We start from the raw sequence: 23,850 nt of genomic DNA on the forward strand, positions 1-23,850 counted from the left end.
TTTGTCACGTACTTGCAGCATTTGGGAGGTAGGGAGGCACTAGTGTGACAGGCTAAGGCTGTGTTTACAATGATGATTAGGATCAGTGTTCCTCCAAGACTGATCGGCACCAAAGGCCCTCGCTAGCCCTCTAGCCTAATTCTGGAACTGTGGCCGAATGCAAGGGCCTGAGATTCAGCCTCCCACTTCTGTTCCTTCTGCAGTGCAGGCAGTGGGGCGCACAGCAGTGTATCTGCGGCTGGCTTCCTGTGTTTGCTGCCTCTAGTTAGAGAGCAGCTGGGAAAAATGCACGAGACTGACTCCTAGAAGGGCTCTGCTCTGGGATAAGAAAGCTCCAGGATGGCTTTGTTACAGGCAACGAAGTAGAATTAGTTAAGTTCACACGGTCTGAATGTTTCTGGGTGATCTGGATTGTCAGTTTAGACATGAACTTATCACAGTTTACCCTGGACATCAGTGACAGACAAGAAGCTGAAAGTGAGTATTCTATTGTACGTCTTTCAAGCTATTAAAGGCTAAATTATGATTCTCCTCTTTAACAGCCTGTTGACCCCAACAACATACACAGCCACATCTTTTATTGCAAAGTGCTGTCAGGTTTCATGGTGTTTCTAGTTGCCCTAATAATATTAATATCAGTTGGCAAGAACTTCAGGAATTGTCACTATTTAAACAAACTTAGTGAGAGAAACCCTGATGCAACACTCTTACTAACTCCTGTTTTAGCATGAAGTATGCACATCTGCTTCTTATCTTTTTTTTTTTCCTCTACTCATTTGTAAGTGTTTGGGAAAGAAGTCTCATCAAATGGAATGATTCATGGGCTTGTTTTCACTTTTGAAAGAAAAAATAACTTTTCATAGTTTGTCCTGAATGGTCAAGATGAGTTATTTCAACAGTATTTAATGGACACCATCTTTGTCTTTTCTCATGATGAATACAGTGAAAGCACAAATCCGTATGCTGTAACTAAGAAATACTTCTTATTCCTTGTGCTCTGAACAGAATATGTTTAAGATGCAGTTAGGGCCAAGAGGAGTTGATTTATGGATTCATGAAGACACCAGGTTTTAACGTTTTTTTCAAATTCATGTTCAAAAGGTGTTAGTGTGCTGGTGTTTGGAGTTCCTTTGCAATTTCAAGTTAAGCTATTAATTAAATTGTGTTGATGGTTTTTAAATATCTACTATTTAAAGTGAGTGAGTGACCTGAGTAGAAGAACGTCTACAGCAGTAATAAAGGATGTAAGCACTGGTTTATTTTCTGCCCTGTATGTAATCTTCGGCAAATTGAGGTTAGATTTGGGCATGTTGTCTGTGTGTGTTGGAGTTCAGCATGTGAAGAGTTGGAGACAGGTTGCAGGATGAAGACACGCATATGTGGAAGGCATGGTGGTGTTCAGGATTGGGATTGACTTGGTTAAGAACCACCTGCTCCACTAATGACAAGGATGATGATGAACATAGGGAGAACATACCCTGGGAAAGTGCCAAGGTTCAAACAGAAAATAGGGCAAGGAAGCCTTGCTGTTTCACTGGATGAAGAATAGAACCAGCATGAAGAAAGTCACTAAATATTGCTTTTATTATTTCTATATTGTATTTCATATTAGACATTGGGGATTAATAAGCAAGCATGCAGGGTGTTTTGCTTTCTGTTGTATGTTGTAGTGTGCTCAAAGATGTCCTTTACAAACCTCACAAGGCGTGCCTTTGCTATGTAATTTTTGCCTAGGTGCCTTCAGTCCTATAGATGATTGCAGAGATGAATTCTTTGTGTATTGTAAGTATATTTGAAGCTCAGAATGTTGGATTGTTATGGGATTTCTGAGTAAGCTGTAGAGATTTATTATTAGACTTATTTCATTTTCAGCTACTTAGCTAATACTAATTTGATGAATAGAATTTCACTGTACACTTGTTGCTCTGTAACTTCATTTGATGCTATAGTTTGAGAAATTATGTCAATCTTTTTTATAGGGTGTCTTTCTTTTTTTTACACCACCGTTGTTTGTAAATTTTCTTAGAAGTCTGAAAAATAAAATTATTTTCCAACTGGTTTTGTCCTTTTCCATCTGACAAGTACTGGTTTTAGTTTTGCTTTGCTTTTTGTACCCTGACCTTCATCTTACTGCAAGTTGAATTCGTATGGAATGGTTATGGCTGTCTCTTCCCATTACTTAGTGTTATACTCAAATCGCTGTGGACAGCTCAAAATGTGCTTATTAGTAGGAATGACTTTTATATATGTCTAGCTCACCTTAAACTCATATTTATGTCAGTGTGAGTTCCTGCGTATGTAGAAATATAGGCTTGATTACTGCTACATTGCTAGCTTGCCATTACACTGAAGAAAGTGTCCGTTTGCATGCGGTTGTTATCAACCCTGTATTTGTATTCAGCCACCTACTTTAGTTGATCATTTAAAAATACCAAAACCACCTTGGAGGCAATGGTCCCAGATTAGCAGCTGGTGTACCCAAATCCTCTGTGAGGTATTTGTATAGTTCCTGCTACCACAGTAACTGTATGTCTCAAAATTTGAATCTCCCAGCATATCTGTAGTAAGTGGAAATATGGGAACGCTGTGGGCACAATGCACAAAAGGGTACAGGGGTTTTGTCAGGTAGCAGGATCCACAGTGCGGAGTGGCTAAGAATCCTTCCTTACACAATATAGGGAGATCTGGTACCTGCCTTGGGGTGATGTGGATCTTGGTTTAAGTGAGGAGTTGCTTTGATTAGCTGATAGGAAATCCACCTTTTTTAGTCTGTTCTGTAGAAACTGCTTTATTTTGCATTACAACTTTAAGGGAAGGCGTGTGCATGTCTGTACTGTGATCCATCATTAAATATACTTTGCTCAGTGTATTTAATCATGCAGTACCATGTCCCTGCAGGGCTTGTTAATCACATGCAGCCTTTTGTGAGTGCAGAGTCTCTGGGTAGATCTGGAGCTACTGTGAGTATCCGTGTTTCCATTGTGCATTGTAGAACAGGGGGAGACTAAGCCTAGAGAGAAGCGGCTTGAACTCTAAAGAACATCTTGCGCTGAGGCCTGTTTTGTGGTCTTGCCTGGACTGATTTAACGAAGGTCATGAACAGCCTGTAACTAGGTTGGGAATATAACCTTGGTCTTCCAAATCCTGTACAAAACCCTTAACCCTGGATTTAGGTGGTGTGTCTCCTTCAATTGTAGACGGTGCTTTTGAAAGTGGTAAAAGAGAAGGCCTATAAGGGGTAAACTTGTGTAGTGAGATTCAAGAAATAGCAGCTGCAGACTACATAGCCACACCCATGTAATGGAGAATGTTTTTGGGTTTTCGTTGGGTTTTTTTTTGTTTTGTTTTGAATCAGGTACTTTTATAATGTGTATTAAAATATATACTGAAGAAATAACAATATATTGTTATATGCAACTTGAATGTAGTGTTTTTTTTTCTGTTGCCACTATTACCTCTTTCCCCATGAGACTGAACACCTCAGGTGTTTATCTTGAGTAATATGTTTATTTCCCTGCTTTCTCTGAAAGTATAAGAACACGATTATTCATAATGACACACTTTTTGTATCTCTTTTCAAAGATTTTTTTTTTTAAATTACGTTATTGATGTGTGATGCTGAAACATTTTATGCTTCCTCCCACCTTTCTAAAAAGGTACAGGCTTGTCTAAATTCTCAGCTGAGAAGGATGCATTTGTCATCATCTACAACGTTGTTTCTGTGCTAATCTCAGAGCTCCTGGGCAGTTAGGCAACACACACACTGTCCAAGCTGTGACAGGAACAGTTTGCACCTCAAGGAATTTGGAAGTCAGTTGTCAGTATTATTGACCTAGTGACAGTGTGTTTGTGAGGCTCTTGAATGCTTTGATGACCATTGATTCTGGGTATTACTGGCTTTTGGCATGAATTAGAAAACTTAATTTGTGCTCTCTTCTTTTAAGATTTAATTCCAATTGTTTTTCTTTAAGTTCTGACTGTGATACATGAACCTGCAGTGAGATGCATCTTCCGTAACATGTATCACCACTAAACAAGGTGACTGGACAATGATTTGGCAGTCTGGCATTTTCCTTAATTACAGTGATTGTAAAAGGCTCTGAAAGTTATACAATAAAGTACTCTTATTTTGTGGGCTTTTCACAGATTCAAAGGCATCTTTAAAAACACTAATTTCCCCATGACATCTTTCTGAAATAGAAGAAATCCATAATCATTGCTGTCCTTGACAATGAAATGCAGTCATTTCTGGAGCTGGCTGTGCTGACAAAAGCACACAGCACTGTGCAGTCCAAGATTGGAGCAAAAGTATTTCTCTGGTTGAAATTCGCAGGGGAAAGGGGCATAGAAGAGGTGGGTGTAGTGTCAGGCTTAGATCTTGATTTGTTTTGTTTCCTTTTTGTAGTTTTGGCCAGGACCCCAAGTCTTTCAGAGTGTTAACTCCCATCCTCTTACTAAGGTACTGTTGGACCTGCTTATGCACTGTGGTGAGATGTTGCTTACCAGCAGTTCACAGGGGAAGGAAGTCTTTTTTTCCTCTCAGTTTCCTACTGTTATTTTGTGCAATATTATAATGCTTCATGGCAATAGGCATCACTCCCAAATAATGATGAGGCTCCTCCAAAGCTTTGTTTGGAGGAGGTCACTTAGTGTATGACTTCGGATTTGAGACATCACAGTAAAATACAAGACATTCCAACCCCACCAGAACTGCACAGGTCTGACTTGCTTTTGGCTTTGCAGTAGGCTGCCTTACCTCTTATCTAAAAAATAATACTGAAGACACTCTCCATCTATCGTGAAAGATTCCCCACAGTGTTTGTGCTAGGACTAAAAATTCTAATCTGAATTCAGAATAATAAGAATTAAGCTCTCGGCCCTTCTTGGGATCAGGTGCTAAGTGGAACAGAGAGCCTATAGTCTGTAATGGGGAAAGAAATGCCTGGCACAGAATCACTGGTAAGTGAAATGATATTAATAATGTCAAGAGAAAGGAGCACTTTCCTACATGAGGGAATGTAGACAACATAGCTCAGCAGAATTAATTCTTCTGTACTAAATGGAGACGTTGCTGGATTGCTTTTCTGTCAGAGAGCCAGTAAAGATATTGATAAACCATGGTATTGACGTTCTATACCCATCAGAATGAACAAAAGGGAATATCTACTTCCTCCCCTAAATACAGTCGGGCTGGGTAACAGCTTTTATTATTGCTACAACTGATGGTTATTTCTTCCTCTGTTGGGAGAAATAGCTTTTCTGAAGAGAGAGAAAGAAATGTTTTGTAAGAGGAAGAGTCTGACAGCAAAATCTAGAAAAAAAATTATTCCCTTTGGAATGTAGAGTTTGTGGGGTTTTTGGTTTTGATCCAGTTGTAAAGAGACTTACAAGATTGCTTGGAGCATGGCTAATGTAAAATGGAAGGGGTATTTTCTGTCTTCTTTTTTCTAAATAGAAATCCATTTATTTCTGGAAAAATCCTACAGAATCCTATGAAGTGTTAGTAGACAGTTTCTGTCTTCATTTTCTAAAAGGGACAAAGTAGAATTCACCTGCAGAGGAAGACACCACAAAGAGAGATTAGGAAAGCATGGATTACACTGAGCTGAACTCAGAGGGAAGCAAATAACTCCAGTGGTAACCCTGGATTAAGATTTCTAGGCTTCATTCCCATGTGCTTCCTCTCCTTCTGCAAGATCATGAGCAAAGTTACTTTAAAAAAACCCACAGTTCCTTGACTTGCATTTCTGCAAAATGTAATGTCTACCAACATTATATTTTAAAAATTATGGATTAAAGAAGGCTAAGTCAAAAATACTGTTTTTATTAACAGTCACTGATATCAAAGTAACTGCCTGGCTCAGAAGGAATCGGCAAGTGTCAGTAGGATAGCAATCATTTGGATGAGATGTCTGGAGGGCTGACAGCAGCTCATTGTGAGTAGATGAGAGGACTGAAAATAGATGCTCAGTAGGGGTGTGACCTTTCCTACCAACCCTTTTTGACAGAGCCACTTAAGACTCCAAGTATGTAAATTAGAAGGATGAAATGTGTTCCAACAAAATTATACAAACTGTGCTTAAATTTGTCCACAACCCATGACAGAACATGAGAGGAATTAGTTTTGATAACTGAAGAAGCCCTATATGCTTATTACCTCAAGATGTCTATGGAAATATTGGTAGTCTGTCTGATATTATCCTGTATGGACTTGTAATCAGATTAGATCCTTAAGATATCAGTCGTGTAGGTGTTGTGACATAGGCAAATTCTTACTGTTTTTAACATAACTGTGCAACCCTATACTAAGCTGTATTACTTGGTTCATAAAGAGCAAATAAGGTTTCCTAATATTGGCTTAGCAAAGTTTAATAATATAGTAACAACATCTTCATACAGGCGATGAGATTTTGGCATTTGTTAGCTAGAAAATGGCAGGTGTGGCACCAAATCCGCTAAAGAGAAAAATTGTTTATTACCTGCTCCACAAAAAAATACTCTGAAATCAATTGAAGGAATGAATCACTGAAGAATATTTATATATTCAGAACAAAATGAATGCTTCCCATAGGCAAGAGGGTTAGAAAATGTGGGTAAGACATTCTGGTATAGAAAGCCCACCAAAATTTTCAGAATGGACTGTTTTCAAGTCACCTTGTGATTTTAGATATTGCTTTATTATGCAGTTATGAATGCTAGGGAACATATCTAGGGAAGAAGAGAAAGGCAATTCTGCAGAAGTCCACACAGAAGAGTAGAAGAGTGGGGTTGATTGCTCTGGACCTCAGAAAATACAGAAGAAATCCATACTAAACTTTGGTGTTCTTGCCCTGCCTGGCTTAGTGTTTTTACAAACCCGCATGCTGTGCTATAAAGCTAGTTGTCTAATGCAGACTCCTAACAGGAGCCTGTGGTGGCAAAGTTCAGATGACAGTGTTTTGGACAATGCCTCACTTTAAATAGGAGGGGAATCCCAGGGTATGCAAGAGAGGTAAGAAGCTTGAGATTTGGACTGATGTGGGAATTTTGTGTTATGCTTTTATTATTGTGGCTCTGCCCGGCTTACCTCAGTTTACCTAGCTACGTAATATCTGCATCTGCGTAATATTTACTTCCCAAGGCTATTGTCAGGATTGATGGGATGGTGTTTCTACAGTACTTTGAATATGGACAATTCTATCCAAGTACTAAAGATTAAATTAAATGTGATGTTTTCCAGGCTACAGTGAGAGACACAGAAAATTGTTTGCCTTTTAAGAGAGCTGTGGACAGAAAAGGAACTTACTAATAAGAGTTACTAAAGAGGAAAATCAACCTGCTGGGATGGAGCAGCTGCTCTAAGATTATTTTTTTTAAATGCTGGGAAGTTTCTCGCTAATTTTTATAACTTCAACAAACAGTTCAAAGCCACTTTCTGCTTAATGAAGGATCACAGAGCAGTGGCACTGAATACATTATTCCAACATAAGTTTGGTTGGGTTTTTTTTTGCATGAAATTGAGCTTGAAGAATGGTGTCTTTCAAGAACTGCAGAGTTACTGTAAAGAAGTTATTAATGCAGGAACCTGTGCACTCAGTGGACTCAGAAAGTCTACAGCTGAGGACACGGCAGTTGAAAATCCATTCTTCCTAAGCATGGGATTAGCCAGAGGGCTGAGCAAGTTATTAGCATTTAGAAAGGACCAAGATATCAAGAACGTGCTTCAGGATATGACTGAAATTCAAGCCAAGTTGTTACAACTGAAGAAGAAAAGAAAAACACTTGCATTATGGTTTTTTCATGCATTCTTTTCTTAAATTCTTATGGAAAGGCATACTGCATCAAATCTAATTTTGCAAATTTTTTTGATGCAATGATTTTTTTTTTTTAAGGTCAAAAACTCTTGTGCCTGAATAGGGATTAGGTAAAACTCTGACCTCTTCCCCAGTAAGAGGTGTGAGAGCAGATGATGACAGTGAACTTCTAGAGCAGTTCAAGCTGCTGAGGATCTGCAATTAAGTATTCCAGATAGTCAGTTGTCCCACCTTAAGTAAGTAGATAGTTACTGTTAAGTTTCTTTGGTGCTGGCTAACTCAGCTTAAAGTGTAGGAACTCTGAGTCAGAATCACGGTATCACAATGAAACCTTAAAGTTCCCTTGCATGAGCAACTGAGCAAATCTTTTTTATGGTGTAAAAAATGCTCCTTACTCCACTTTTTACTAGTTGCAAACAGCAACTGTATTTCTGTTCCATTCCTAAATTGTGGAAGGAAGGACCTCCCTGTATTTTGGTCATCCTTGCTAGCATAGTAGCCTGTTGACTGTTGAAGGGTCCTTTGAAAACCTCTAACTTGCTTCAGGGAGTAACTTGACCCATGGGTGTAGGGCAGATGTGTGGTTAAAAATGTTATGTGGAGCTACTGTTGCTTTTCCATTCCCTCTGCTTCAGTGCCAGTGAAGTTTGATGCTTTAATATGTCTGTAACAACATGTAATTTGTGTGTGTATGTAAAAGTTGACTGAGCTTCCTCAGGCGGGATGGGGTTGTTAAGATCAAAACAAGTGACTGTTAAAGTTATCTATGTGATAAATGACAGCCAGGATGGGGTGAGTGAGTACCAGAGTCTTACAGATTCTAGGCTGCAGTAAAGTGCCTTTACTGCATATAAGCTCAGTTTGTATGTCTTCCTGGGCATTATCTTTTATGTATTTTCATGCTTCCTCTCCTAAAGCGGGGTAGATGAAAGAAAGCAGTCCTCAAGTCTCTGAAGCAGTTCAGTCCCACACAAGTCCAAAGATGAGATGGTAAAGGAGCTTTAAAGCTGGCTTTGTGCTCCTAGTCTTGTCACATGAGGATATTGGGCTATTCACAGTATAAACTGCAGCAGCCAGCTGTCAATCAACTGAAATGACTGTTTCAACAGCTGGGAATCAGTTGAACATGAACTCTGGCTGTATTCCCTCTTCCCTAGCCACATCCTCTGCAGCAGTCTGGATTCTGTGGAATCTTCTGCTAATTCAATGCTGATTGGAAGCAATTTTGAATGTACAAGAAATTTGAGCCTGGAAAATATTAAGGAAATATAAACCTTTTCCAGATCTGTTTTATTACAAGGACACAGAAGTGTTAAGTGGGCTATATCAGGGCTAGTAACTGTATACTTGAATCCTCTGTAGCACTAGGAAAACATTTCCAAATGAGGTTTGCCAATTCATCTCATTCCTTGAGATACAAAGTCAAGCAGAACACATGTGCTATGGAGATAACTGCTATAGAAAGCTTTGGAAAACTACAGAAATAATTATACCTAATAATTCATAGCAATGCTCTCTGGTATAGGAGAAGCCTGTGAGCAGCCCCCATGCATAGTTAAGTGTCTGTATCCTTTGAAGATGTGCAGCTTAATTATAGTTTCATTACCTTTGACAAACCATAATTTCAGTGATGGGTTGAGGATAAAGGAAAACACTTTTCTTAATCTTACTATTTTGAGCTTTCTCTCCCTTATTTGTCCTTCTAGTTCCATCCATTTCTTTCTAATGATGATTATTGATTTTTTTTTTTTTCTGGGAGAAATTGACTAACTTTAGCTGTATATGTGAATTTGAAAAAGAAGGAAAATGAATGGGAAGACGATATTGCAAGGCTTTCATTTTTATTCTTCATAGGCTCATAATTAAGCCCACTCTAGTTCTCTCTGTGTGTGGTGCAGGATGCACAGGTTATAACAAGGATTCTTTTCTTCATGTGGAATGGGCTGGAAGGAAGGAATCAAATAACTAGTCTAATGTAAATTGGCATAGATCCATTCCCCTACAAAACAGGCCTAAGTGTATTTTTAGTGCAAGCACAAACTAAGCTCTCACTGTGGAATGACACTCTTTGGGGGAAGTAGAAGGAACAGACTTTTCTTAGGGCAGTCCCTAGGTGAAGGTTTCAAAATGGTAATTACAGCTTAACAAACTCTCTCCATCTCTAAGAATTCGTAGAGCTAGGTTTAATTTGTCTCTAACATCTGAGATTTCACTTCACCGGCTTTTGAAATATTTTAACATTTCAGCCCTTCTCTATTTACTTTTGTCACTGTAGCTGTAGAGTTGTAGTTAAATCCTTTATTTGCAAAAAAAAACAAACCAACCCAAAACCAACCCTTTTCTTCATGAGTAGATGACTTAGATTTGAAGTCTTTCTGCAAGCAGAGAACTAGAGTAAAAGTAATACTTTATGCAATTTTGTATAATTGGTGGAGTCAGTTTTCTGTTAATCAGAAACTTTTTTGACAGGAATAGTTGTGATAAGTTAGGATACGGCTCAGTACAGTGGCATAAGAGCTATTTTTCATTGAAAAGTGTATAATATCTCTTATGCATGTTGGCTGAAACTCATCCCCTTTCGTCATCAGAGAAGGAATGTCTCAGTGTCAAGAAATGCATGGATTATTGGACCTTTTGTCTTAAGTGTCTCTTCTGGTGTAAATTGCCATAAATCACTCCTTTGTCAATCAAGAGAGCAAGGGTATCTGAATGCCTTTGTTGACTACATGTGTTCAAAGGACAATCATTAACATATGCATTTATTTTCAGTCTCTCCAAGCTTCCTGCTAAACAGTACTTTTGTACTGACTCTTAAAACCTTGAGGTGGGTAATGCTCCTACTGCAGCAGAACTCTGTTGTTTCTACTGGTATGTGCTACTCTAAGAAAACGTAGAACACCACTTCCCGTTTCTCAAGCCCTCCTAATTTCACGGGTATTTCTGCAGTACTGAGATGCTCGGTGGTGGCACAGTTAGTCTTGTGAACTTTAAAATACAAGAGATCATGTGAGGTGTTGCATCCAGCCTATGTGCACCTTGCCTCTCCTGATTCTTTTACATGCTGAGCAAGAATGAGATGAGAACACCACGCTGCTTATTGTCTACACAACAGCCTCAAATCTGCTGTTATTCATACCTGGTTTTGCCCCACCTGAGCCTTATTTTCAGTGGTAGAGTATTGCTGAAGTCTTTGCCCTGAGTGCTTTTCACTTAGTGCAGAATGAGTGGAAATTAACAGACCTATTGTACAAGGAAGCTCAGATTAGCAAATGAGGGGAAACTGAGTGTATTTTAAATATCAAATGTTCTTGTAGTAGTGTAATGCTACCCCCTGTTGGAAATTGGAATATAAACCAGAATACATGGAACTGAAGCCTCTCTGACTTTGTGTACATTACTTTGTTTCCATTGCACTTGATAGGACTTTAGAAGTCCCAGTCTCTATTTAAAAAAAAAAAAAGAAAATTATATATTTTTTTGTGTAAACAGGACAGATGTTCCCCCCCCCGTTATCAGAACTGAATTCAGTTTAAAATAACCTCCTTTCATGTTAAAATACAGCTGTAGGCACAGATGCCTGCAATTTTACTGTCTTTCTATAAGAATACAAAAATATAACCTATTATAGTTAATGTTGATTTACATTGTATATAAACATCTATCTATTCATAAAGGCCTTACCACTTCTAAAACAGAAACACATCCTGTCTTTTTGCATGGCTAAAGCTGCTGTATGCAGTATTATTCAGCTGCATGCTGAATAACAGTGCTCATGTTCACCTGCGAAAATGTGAATGGTTAAAGCAGTGCTGTGGGTGCACTGCTGAACCTTCAACAGTCAGGACAAATTTGTGTTTGAACTCTCTTGCTGAAGTATTACAGCAGGAGTTTCTGTATGTACCTTAGGAGAGGTGGTTTAACTAACAGGAGCCTAGCTGAACAAGGCTCTGAAAAGGGGAAAAGGGAGTGTAATGTTGCTATGAAATAGTCTCTAAGAAGTTGACAACACTATCATGAATTAGAAAATCTGCTGGGTGTCTTATGCTTAAATGAAAAAGAGTTCCTTCTCATAAAATTCTGGAACAGATCTTCTGCTACTGTAAATCATGAGGAGTCAGGGGGGCACAATGTAGCTGATTCGTATTACCCAGAGGAATTGGCCATCTTTATTTTGGCCCTAAGAGTATATGATATGCTGAACTTCAGATGATATCAGGGATATCTGCCTTGGATCTTAGACCTGAATATTTCTGAAGAGGAATCTCACAGTTGGAGAAAAAGAAGTTATCGTTTCTGAGATGAGTATATTTGATTATTTATTTTAATGGCAATTGCGTAAGGAGTCTTTAATGGCCTGAATGGTAGAACGATTGCTATGAGATAGACTAGTGAAAGATAGGCAGTGAAGGCTGATGTAAATAAGTTTTATTATGTATCTAGCATGAGTTAACAGGTGTGTTTGTTCAGGGTTCTGTGCTCTGAAGTCGCGAGATGCTATGCCCTAGTTGTCATGTTTGATGACTATACCCTATGACATTTGCGCATGGTGGTTTTATTTTTCATGAAGAATTGTTTTTAGTTCCTGCCTTCTGATTTCTGCACAAATTCTGGCCATGTTTATCAAATACATTGAATTAAAATTGGTCTCAGAGGCAATTTGCTATGTCTGGCTTAGCTGTTTCTTCTGGCTGTCTGAATTCGTCAGCGCAGTCATGGTTCCTGCTGTGAAAGACCTCCTGTACCATGAACTGGAGTGAAAAATGTTCTGATCATACTCTAATGTCTTTGTGGTATGAGGTCTGTCAGGAAGCTTAGATGAGTTAATCTGTTCAGTAATATTCATAACCGTTAGTGTTCACCTTTTCATTTGAGTTGCTTATATAGATGTACCTAGAGGGTTTGCTACTGCAGTATCTCTCTGCAGCTTGTCACTGTATCTGTCCTTACAAAACCTTCATGAAAGAATGAAGTGCTTCTACCTGTACAGAAATCAGTGCTTCTGATTTTTACCTGTGGTTAAGGAGGACAGATTCTCAAATTCACAAAAGTATTTAGTAATTGTGTTTGATCTGGAACCATCATACTAATTTTTTTGAAGAACTGTGAGAAACTCAAACCTCATGAAACTAGTCCAAAAAAGTAAGACAGAACTGAAATCTGTATTTGAGCGAGGTGGCAGAGTGTCTTTATTTTATTTATGTTTCTTAAGCTGTAGTGGTTTTGGGCATTTCTCTGTAACCATAAGCTATTGGTGTTAGGGCAGTTTGTGATGGTTTGGTGTTGCATGCCTTCAGGCTTTGCTATGTGCTTGGGGTGAGTGTTACTGCTTTGGGGCAGCTGTATGTTCTCTTGACTTTGTTTTTTGTCTAGCCTAGATATATACAAGGTTGACTTGTAGTAGTGCCTGGAAACAGACACAAACTTCACTGATGTGTTTATACCAGTTATTTTATATGTATTGGATGGAATTGCATAGCTGTTTCCTCTAGAATTCTGTCTGAATACTTTTATACATAATGAGATATGTGTGTGATGTTAAAAGGATGTTATTTAGGTTGAAAAGTTAAGCCCTTCACTATTAAGGAATTGACAGATTTACAGTTGCTCATGCCATTTTGATTTTACCCACACATGTGTCCCTCTCATGCAGGGAATGAGGTTGATGTCCCATGGAAAAAATGCTGTGTGACCATGTAATTGCATTACAGTCCAGTTGTTCAGCACACTTCTAGTGTGACTCTTTGGTATGTAGAAATTCTGGTCTGGTTTTGAAAAGCAAAAGACGAGCAAATCATGTTCTGTGTTGCTGTGTCAGCTTCCCCATGCCCATATATTATCAGTAGCAGAACTTGAAATTTGACCCTTCAGCATTTGTAACCCAGACTCCTACCATCTGAATTTCAGGGCTGTTGCTGCTAGCTGGCAGCTGGAGGTGGCTTTTATCTCAGGGTGGAGGCTGGGCAGCTGGAGCCAGGTACTAGCTTTTGTGGCAGCCGTGGCAGAGGACTCAGCTCAGCTTTTCTTCCTCTGCCTTGAGGTGACAGTTTCAGAGTATGCTAAAGGGAAGGCATGCTGTTTTCAGAGCTAGTGGTCATATTCTGCTGCCAGTGGTTGTATTCTGGATTGGGTGACAAACAGCTTGTGGCTGCGGGCAGCTGGGAAGCCCACAGCAAGAAGCAGAAGACCCCTCTCAACAGAAACATATCAAAATCACACCTGAAGAGTTCCTCTCTAAAAACATGAGAGAGAGAAGATGGGTACACAAATCTGGACTAGAGCAAAACAATACTTTTCATTCTTGCTCATCTCTTGTTGTTTAAACAACACCTGTAACTTGTAGATGAGTTGAGCTGCGGTTATCCCACAGGTTTTATGTGACACAGAGCACGGCTTGCCAGTGCCACTGAAATTGCCAGCTTCATGCTTCAGAAAATAGCTGATGTTTGGGGCTTGGCGGAGCAAACTGAGATGTTTCTGAACTGACTTCAGCAATCTTTCTGTAAGCCAACAGTTGGCTTGTGACAGATGAAGCTGAGTAATCAGAAGTTTGTGGCTGAAATTGGAGCCCTGCACCTGAAGCATGCCATGGACAGGAGTTTCTGTTTCATTTGGAGTTGTTACGAAGGATCATAGAGTTTAATAGTTTTGTGTCTTTTGTTCAGAACCTGATCAGCTGCTGGGCATTGTGAAACAGTCCATCAATGCAGATGACCTTTAAAGGTTGCTCCATTTGTCTGTATTTATTGACCTTTTCTGGGAACTATTTTTTTCCTGTGGCAGCCTAAGCATTCCAGCTTTAAAGTTTTCTCTTGATTTGCTCCAAGAATAAATCATCATTTTTTAATCCTCATGAGGAAAATATCTTAACTGTCAGTTTCATTAGGGACTGGCTTCTTTTTGCTGAAATATCTGTGCTTTGCAGAACTTCAGGCATGTTCAAGGTTTTTTCTTTTCCATTTTCTAAAACCAATTGTCACTTCTCTGTTTTTGTGACGCTAATTTCAAAATCTTCATTCAAAACTTCTTGTGTCCTTTGCTCCTTTGTGAAGTTGCTGACAGTTCAAGATACTATTGTCATAAACTATATAATGTAACTGTAATCTGTTGCCTCCCTCTACATATAAACTACGTGAAGCAGTCACAGAGATTAGGATGAAGGGCCACCAGCTATATACAGCAGGAATGAGGGTGTTTGTTCATCTTTAGAGAACAGTTTCTGCATTTCAGGGACCATCCTTTGGATTTTAAGTCATGATTTTGATGGTTTTCTCTTGAAAAACTGGATATTTTGCACAGTCTTGATACTGCACAATAGCTTTAAAATAAAGGAAGGGAGAGGAGAAAAAAAAAAATCTAGATTTTATTCTCTGTGAAAATTAAGTAGCTGACGATTGTTGCAGTGTATCCTCTCTGTTTATGAGTGCATTTTTGGTATGTGCTCAATAAAAACATCACTGTGCAAATAGTTGCTTCTGTTACTGTTGAATATTAAATTCTTCCTTCATAACAAGAACAATCTGGGAGCCTCACATTTATGTTGAGCCTTTCTTCTTCCAGTCTGAGAACCCAGACTGGGGCAAAACTTCATGCATGTGCTTAGACTAAAGCAAATGACACCTAAAAATCATAGAATGGTTTGGCTTGGAAGGGACCTTTAAGGTCATTTAGTCCAACCCACTCCCTGCCCTGTAATGAGCAGTGACATCTTTAACTAGGTCAGGTGCCCAGAGCCCAACCCAGCCTGACCTCAAATGTTTCCAGGGATGGGGCATCAACCACCTCTCTGCGCGACATGTTCCAGAGCTTCACGACCCTCATCATAAAAAAATGTCTTTTTTATATCTAGTGTAAACCTACCCTCTTTTAGCTTAAAACCATTACCCCTTGTCCTATCACAACAGGCCCTGCTAAAAAGTCTGTCCCCACCTTTCCTATAAGCCCCCTTTAAGTACTGAAAGGCCACAATAAGGTCTCCCTGCAGCCTTCTCTTCTCCAGGCTGAACAACCCCAACTCTCTCACCCATTCTTCATAGGAGAGGTGCTCCAGCCCTCGGATCATTTTTGTGGCCTCCTTTGGGCCTGCTCCAATAGGTCCATGCGTTTCCTGTGCTGAGAAGTTTAACTCTTACTAGGTTCAGAACAATGGACCTATAAAAAGCTGCCCAACTTAGATGAGCTGAAAGAAAAGCTTTATTTCTAAAGATACCCAAAGGGAATGACGTAAGCTGTGACTGATGAGGTGTGTCTGAAATGTTGACAGTTATCAGGCAAATGGCATTTCATTCCTCTTGCCAGTGATGATGGAGCCCAGCTCAGCAACACGATCTACAGAGGCTGATCTACTTTTTCTTGGAAGTGTGGTTTCCTCCTTTTTAGGAGGAAAACTATGAAATAAAAATGGTTCTTTAAAAATACATGTTTTATATGAAACAGTTTTCTATCAGTTCCTACCCTTAGAGCCAGTAATGGGAGGGATTAGTCTTAAGACAATATATTACTTCATTTTTTTCTGTCCATCTAACACATAAGATTGTGGCTCCTTTTTTTCACACCACAGAGATGAGCTTACAAAGCAGTTGTGATGCCTCTTGTCACTATGAATCTGACAATCTGATTCCAACAATAGAAAATTACGCAGTACAGTCATCTTTGCTCCTTGCTTTGGAGCTTATACTGGAAGATTTGTACTTTGGGGCTGATCTTGTGCCCAAAGACTAAAACTCCTCTTAACAGCAGCAGAGCAGGATTTGGTAGTAGTCCATGGAAAGTGATTTGAGTATATAGGGAAAGGGAGGCATACTGTTTTTTATATGGGACAGTATTCATATCTGGTAATTTTTTTCAGTGAAAACTGATCTGGTAAATCATATATTTAATGAAATTTAAAGTGAACGAAACTTAGAATAAGATCAATGAAAGTTTAAAAGAAAAGGGGGGGGGAGGGAAGAGAAAGACAAAGATATACCAAATATACACAGGGAAGGAAAAAAAAATCCTTTTTTGGCTGTAAAATAGTTTATGTACTTTGATGATTATTTGCACACAGAAATAAATGCCAAGGCTTACGTTCTGTTTAGCTGTTTGGGCAACAGAGCTAATCTATGAATAATGATCCAGCATATCAAACTAGTGTGTTCTCCTAACATCTATCATTGAACCCTACCCAAGATATTTGGAAGCAGAACATCAAAAATGAATGTCATCTGACAGAAGCCAGATCACTACCAGAGTTAAAATAGCCCTGGACATGTAGTTCATGATGTGTGATATACAAGTGGTACATATCCATTTACTGTGGGTGTTGTAGTGGTGAGGTTGTTTGAACTATCAGCCATGCATCACATACTTCAGCACTCAGCTCGTGGGTCACGGATAAAAGAATCTACATTAGAAAGATATTTAACTTATATTTATGAGCAATGTTTTGAGACATGCAAGGTTAAGACACTTGCTTTGTTATTGTCTGAATATTACAGCAGGCGTACCAAAAGCATATTGTTTCACTGAGGTCCCTTTTCTTCTTTGGTTTAAGTGTATGGTAGGTTGAGATATGTACTATAGTTTGCATTTGAAAACCATGCACTTACATTTGTACATTGTGCCATAATAATTTAAAAAGGTTCTCCTACAGACAAATGCATATTTTGCCTGAGTTTTGTAGAAATAAAAAAAGATAGGTTTTAAGCCTCTGATACAGTTCTTGCTACTGACTCACTTTAGCGGTAGCCACTGTAAGTTGATGAAGTCTCTCTCTTACAAAGGATTGCAGCAGGAGGCCTCAGAATAGCAGAAATAATAGAATGTGATATATTGAAATGAAAATGAAGACTACAACTTTATAGCCTGGAAAAATAACTTGATAACAAAAGGCTGGGTTTATTTTTGTTATTATCTCAGACTCATTTTTTTAATCAAATCAGCTCTGATTCTTTTAGTTATTTGTTGTCTTTCATCTAGTCACTATAATTTCAATATTTTATCAGTGTCCCACATCTGAAGTAATTTTACACATCTAACTTATACTTGCCTTTCTTTGTTAAGTATAATCTAATCTAATTTGCCATTTTTTAAAGCAAGAAAGTTGTGAGATCCTTTCTCATTATCAAGATTTGATTTTTATGCATTTCAACACTGCAGTCTGCCACTTTCTATTAAGTAAGCTAGCAGATGCTGCCTTCAGAGGCAGCATAATCAGCTTCACATCCACAGATATAACCAAAGTCAGGGAAATTATTTTTTTGTATTCTGTATTAGTAAACCCCTAATACGTTACTGGGGGCAGGAAGAAAGCATTTTTCAAGTCTGCAGTAAATAACAGTGACAAAAAGTTCATCGAAATTCTATTGTAATTAAGAAGTGGTGTTACCTAGATATACAGAATATTGCTCATAATGGACTTCAAAGTCCTCTGTCCTTTATCTATGCAGATACTTCTGCATACTCCCCAGATGAAAGCAGCAACTTCTGTAGTGGCACACAGTAACTATAGAAACAGATAAGATCCACTATGTTTAAATTAATAAAATACTCTTTTTCTGATATGGTGTGGGATATTTTTTCGGTTTCAGAAATGAAGTCTTGACCATGTTTCTGATTTCCTCCCCCTTCCTTCTACTTCTACTCTAAACAGTTGCCCAAATTCGGTGTCTCAAACTACTCAGCTGGTATAAAAGCTCAAATACATACTGAAGTTGTAGATTCCATGCTTGCAATAGGATCAGGCAGAAATGTCCTGTATGTCATGTGTTATTCCGCTGTTGAAAGTTGTTCTGTGTTGCAGATTTCAAAACTGTATTTAAAAAAAATCCTTACACCACTCCCCCACCCCAGTTGTTCCAATTAAGCTCTTTTAATGTATATTTTATTGGCTGAAAGAGAATCTGTGTAATCTTTTCTGATCTTTTTCTGGTTCATTGCAAGGTCCATCAAACAAACAAAAAAAGCCTTTCCACCTACTTTAACTGAAGTTGGATCTAGTTGGTAGCTCTGACAGTTTGTTGTGACGGTCACACATAACGATCTTTACATCTTAACATATTTGCCTTAATATGTTGCAGGAATTAGTATAATTGAACTTCTAAATGAATAATAAGTAAATAATCTATTTTGTTTTCTGTTGAGAAATTTTGGGAAGTCAACACAGTGCCTGTATAGGGGGGAAGATACATGTAAAGTCTTGAGTGTGTCTGAGAAGCCACCACTTTATAAGAACGGGTAGGAAACAGAGTTGTCAGAGGTCACAAGTCTGTGTATTTAGGTGAAGAAGATTAGTCAGGTGCTATATAAAATGGAATTTTATTGCTTTGGAATTGAGCAGTGGTTTTGGTCAGCTCTAACAGGTAGATAGTGTTTTCCACTTCAAAGTCCAGAATACACAGTTATTTATCAAAAAGAATGGATCATGATGATGAATTCTTGTTCTTGCCAAGGTCACAGAAATAAAAGAGATCTCTTTGGCAGAGTGGTGGTCAGTAGCACAGACCAGACTGACTTCACAGCCTACCTTGATGTTGCAGTGCAGGAGCAGCCTTGATACCATCTGGAAATGGAAGTGCCAGTGTCCTCCAGATGAGCTTTGGGTGACGTAGTATAGCTGGGGAGAAACCTGGCCTGCAAACATGTGTTGGAAAATGCTTAATCTTAAGTGTGGATGGGCATGGGTACTCTATGCCTGACTGCTTTAATGTGCCCTAGCTGCCATTGTATCAACATGGTATGGGCAGTGTGAAGCATCTGAGGTGGCACAAAGCTTTTCTGGAAGGACTGGTGTCACAGGTGGGAGTTGTAGGCAGTCTGAATTCAAGGGTAAAATATGTTGGTTTTATGGAGCTGAGTCAGAAGCACACCAGGCTTCGATCTGTTTGCAGCACCTACCATTTTAAGCAAATATAGGCATGGCCTTAATTTACATATGTTACTCCAACTTGGTCTCATCTGCCTCACAATATCAAATTTTCTTGCTTTTTGCTGTTTAATTCAAGGCTGATTCAATAGTGCTAAGCTTCACCATGCCTGCTACAGTTGTTGCAAAGCACCCAAAGCCAAGTTAGTTAGCTTTTACTAAGGGACACAAAGGTTTTGCCAGTTATGCATGGTCTGGACACCTTTAGGTCTGAACCCTTTGTGTCTGTTCTGGGTTTTAAAATCACGTGTTAAGTTTTTGTGATGGTGAAGTGAGTTCTCTGCCACTCTTCCAAAATTTTGTAAAGTTGCTATGTCTTGTAAAGATTTTTAATTCTGAAATTTTCTGTTTTCTTTAGGGAACAGCAATGTTACAGTCTGGAGTCTTACCAGCTATACCAGGTAAAAGCCATTTAGTTATTTGCTTTGTTAAAGAATAATGCTTAACTCCCAAATTGTGATGAGAGAAACAAATTTATGGAAGGAGAACTAAAGACTATATTGAGAGGTATCCTATTTGTGTGTGGTTTTGCTGATCAGTTAATGACTGACAATTATGAAACAAATCTGTAGTATTTTTGCAAAGATTAATATGTTTGTTTTTCCTTTCCTTTTGTAATCTAAAGAGGTGCAAAGTTGTCAGTTTCCATATAAAGTTTAGTGCTTTTTCTACTTACATGGTAGAAGAATATCAAGAAAGTGTTCTTTTTAGGCTATATTAACACAAAGGGGAAACCTGATTTATATGTTCTGTAAGTATACCTTGTTTTCTAAATAACACAAAAACACAGGAATGCTTCCTTACCAGAGGCAACATGGAGATGCCTCTCTCATGTCAGTGGAACTACTGACTGACTGACAAAATCAGGAAAGGGAGAAAGCTGAGTATCTGGCCTGGAAAGATTATTTAGGCACAGATAACACACTGGCTGTCTGCATTGTAAATCTGCCTATCAGTAGAATGTGTTGGTCATCCAGAGTTCTGTTTGACGTAGCCAAACTGGTCTGGCACCTTTCGTATCATCATTTTCCTTCAAAGATAACATTTTGTGAGCATTTGATTTTGTGTACTGTCTCCACCTTGTTCCGTTGAGAGATCTGTGCAAAGTTGTTGTTTAGTATCTTAAACATCTTCATATTCCTTAAACTATTTACCTGATAATTCAGTAGATCCATTAAATTATCAGGTTGCCTGCTTCCAATAGACATAGAACAGCTTTTTGTGATTGGGTTTCTATATTACTTTTAAAAACCCTGGCAAATATGTAAAGAAGTGTAGCTGATTGATACTTGTGTGAACAAATCCAGTAAGATACCTAGGATCAGGAGGTGTGCCTGGAGAAGGTCATAAGTAACTCTATTCCTTTGTCTGTCTTAGCAGGAGAAAATTCAGAAGCATTTAGCAGATCTTGTTCCTAGTTATTCCACTCGAGTCAGTGGAATTACTCTTGATTTATAAATGTGTAAGTAGAAGCACAAATTGGATCGTTAACTCTAATTTTGTCTTTCCTGCTGGTACTCAGGTTTCTAGTCCTCTAATCAACCCAAGGAAAGCAGAGCACTTACAATTAAAGTGTGTGTAAATACAGGGGAACGTGGGTCTGTAGGTGTGGTGGGCACAATACTATTTCTCATTAATTTCAGTGGCAAATTAATTGTGGATGCAAACAGTATCTGACAAAACTTAATCTCAGGCTATTCATGCAGACGAAGCAGATAGCTGTTTTGATAAAACCTATCATTAAGAAAATTGAAAATGTAGAAATAGATTTTTAGATCAACAGAAAAGGAAGACGCAAGACTGAAGAAATTTGAGTGGGTGGGTTATCATGTCTGGTACACTAGGAGAATACGGTTTAAGAAAAGAATTGAATACTTTTCGGAATAAGTATAAATGCTTTAGGCAAATACAGCAACTAGAACCGGTGACTGAAGTTTTTAGCTGCCTTTATGGGACTTCCTCTCTCAAATGCTCTCATTACATACCTGCAGAACTTCATTCTTCAACAATACAATATTTTTTTGAATACAAAAGAAATCCATGTTTCTGTGTCTTTGCATTTTATTATCCTCAGATAATTTCATTTTAAAGTATTGTCTTTAATATAAGTGAACATTTCAAGTATAATTGAACTTGGCATTACAAAGCTTTCAAAATAGTACTTTGAATGTTTTGCTTCCATGATCTTTAATCTGAGCCATTGACTGAAGGTCCCTGGGTGCTGAGCAGTCACTCAAACAGTTAGTTCTGTTGGACTAATGGAACAGCATTAGAACCTTTCTATGTTCCTCTATTATGATTTTTTAATCCATTGTTGAGGATAACATAAGGGCACACTGATTTGAGGTAACTACTTTGAAAACCTGTTTTGCACATGTACATGGCAAGAGACCTCTACTAGCATGAATGATTGTACAATGACCCCACACACAGTTATGGTGTTTGCTAGTCCACTTAGTCATAAACGCGTTCCTTTTTTATCACAGAAAGGATTGCATTGTATTTTCATTCAAATACACTGTGTGAATGCAAACCCACTTCTTCCAGTGCTCACATGTTCTGTACAATATTTTTGCTCTTGAATGCCTCAGTTCTGTAGCAAGAAATGGAATTAAAGTGTCAGGATCAATTGTTTAAATATTTTTCCATTTTATTGATATTGGATGTGGGTGATATTCTCTTTCTACTGTTAGTTACATATGCTGAGCAATAGACTCAGCAACTTCAGAGAAATATGTCTAATTCTTCTGGCAAGCTGAAGTGTTCGTAAAAGTGGCAACAATTCTGAATTGTATTACTAGATGGAAAAAACAAGGTTGGGGTGAATAATTTAATCCTGGTTTAAACAGTTTGATTGCCTTTGTTATAAATAACTTCATAAAGATTGATTAGAAAGACTGAATTAGATTGCTTGCATTTTTTTATCATAGCTTTGTACTAGAGATCAAGGTAAGGCATTCTTTGGAGTTGTATGATGTCAGTATGCCTGCTCTTGAGTTATAATGACAGGCATTTTGGTTATTATGGACTTTAAAATACCATGACAGTATAAAGGTTCAAAAATGTGATTCAGATTTCCTGATTTCTGAGGCTGCTGGATTCTGGAGGCACCTAGGTTTAATATATTTGGTCTAAGAAGTTCTCATGGGACCTACACAGAGTTTCTCAGGAATCCTTAAGAAATTCTGTAGGATGATCTAGTGAATGCAATTTCAGAGATATGTATGTAGGTCCTTTTCTCAGGAGCTGCTTATGCGTTTTGAATTAAGGGATCATGAATGAGCTGCACGTTCAGTGTTGAGAGGTGGAACCAAAAGACAGCACATTTCTTCACAGAATGGTGAGCTGAAGAGCTTGTCATTATCTTGATTATCTTTTTGGTACTATAAATCAAAGTATTGTAGGAAAAACAGGGCTGAAGGGGCTGTCTAGCTCAAGCCTCTGCCCTGAGGTTAGGGTGTATTTCTATGTGTGTCTGACAGGTGTTTAGCATGTTCTGCAATGAGAATCCTTAATGCACCTTAAATCATGTGAAGTCATTTGTTATTCTTACATTTAGAATGTGTTTCCTAATAGCTGTGGTGTTTCTTACTGTAATTTAGGCCTTTTACTTAAATCTTGTGCTACTCTCTAGTTCATTGCAACACTTTAGGTAGGAACCTCCTGCCCAGTCTTCATGGTCTCCTCCAAAATATTTGGATTGTCTCAGTTGAGTAGAACCCAGTCACAGCTTTCCTGTATTATCAGTGATGTTTAAACCATGAGGTTGTTTTTGGGGGGGGGGGGGGGGGGGGAAGTGCCACTACTTCTGTCCTTGGTTGCCAACACTTTCAAGTGAACTGAGCAGTCTGAATTCCAAGACTCCTATTTAGAGAAGCTAAATTGAGAGCTGGAACGGGTTGCAGAAGTGCTTGGGGTCCCTCTGTAATCCCTAGAGAAGGCATTTCAGGCAGGCCTTGTGCACCATATTTCAGAAACTTTTGTCCCTTCACATTAGCTACAGGGAAGCTGATTTCCTAGGCATTCCCAGGAGCCAGACCCAGCCTTGGGCATTTCAACCCCCAAATTAAACAACTATACTGGGAGGGCTGATCTCGCCATTCTTCTGTGCTGTAGGCACATTATTTTTTATTTTTGTAATAAATTAATAGCTGA

General features: G+C 38.6%; 1 protein-coding gene across 1 annotated transcript in view; it reads left to right on the forward strand.

Moving 5' to 3' along the window:
- The window catches only part of DOK7 (docking protein 7), a 68,308-nt gene that overhangs the window by 31,740 nt on the left and 12,718 nt on the right, over positions 1–23,850 (forward strand). The window contains exon 8 of the mRNA XM_064449046.1: positions 20,054–20,096. Within this exon, the coding sequence (XP_064305116.1) occupies positions 20,054–20,096 (43 nt within the window). The remainder of the gene's footprint in view (positions 1–20,053; positions 20,097–23,850) is intronic.

Source organism: Phalacrocorax carbo, chromosome 4 (genome assembly GCF_963921805.1).
Source record: "Phalacrocorax carbo chromosome 4, bPhaCar2.1, whole genome shotgun sequence".
In the NCBI taxonomy this organism is placed as follows: domain Eukaryota; kingdom Metazoa; phylum Chordata; class Aves; order Suliformes; family Phalacrocoracidae; genus Phalacrocorax; species Phalacrocorax carbo.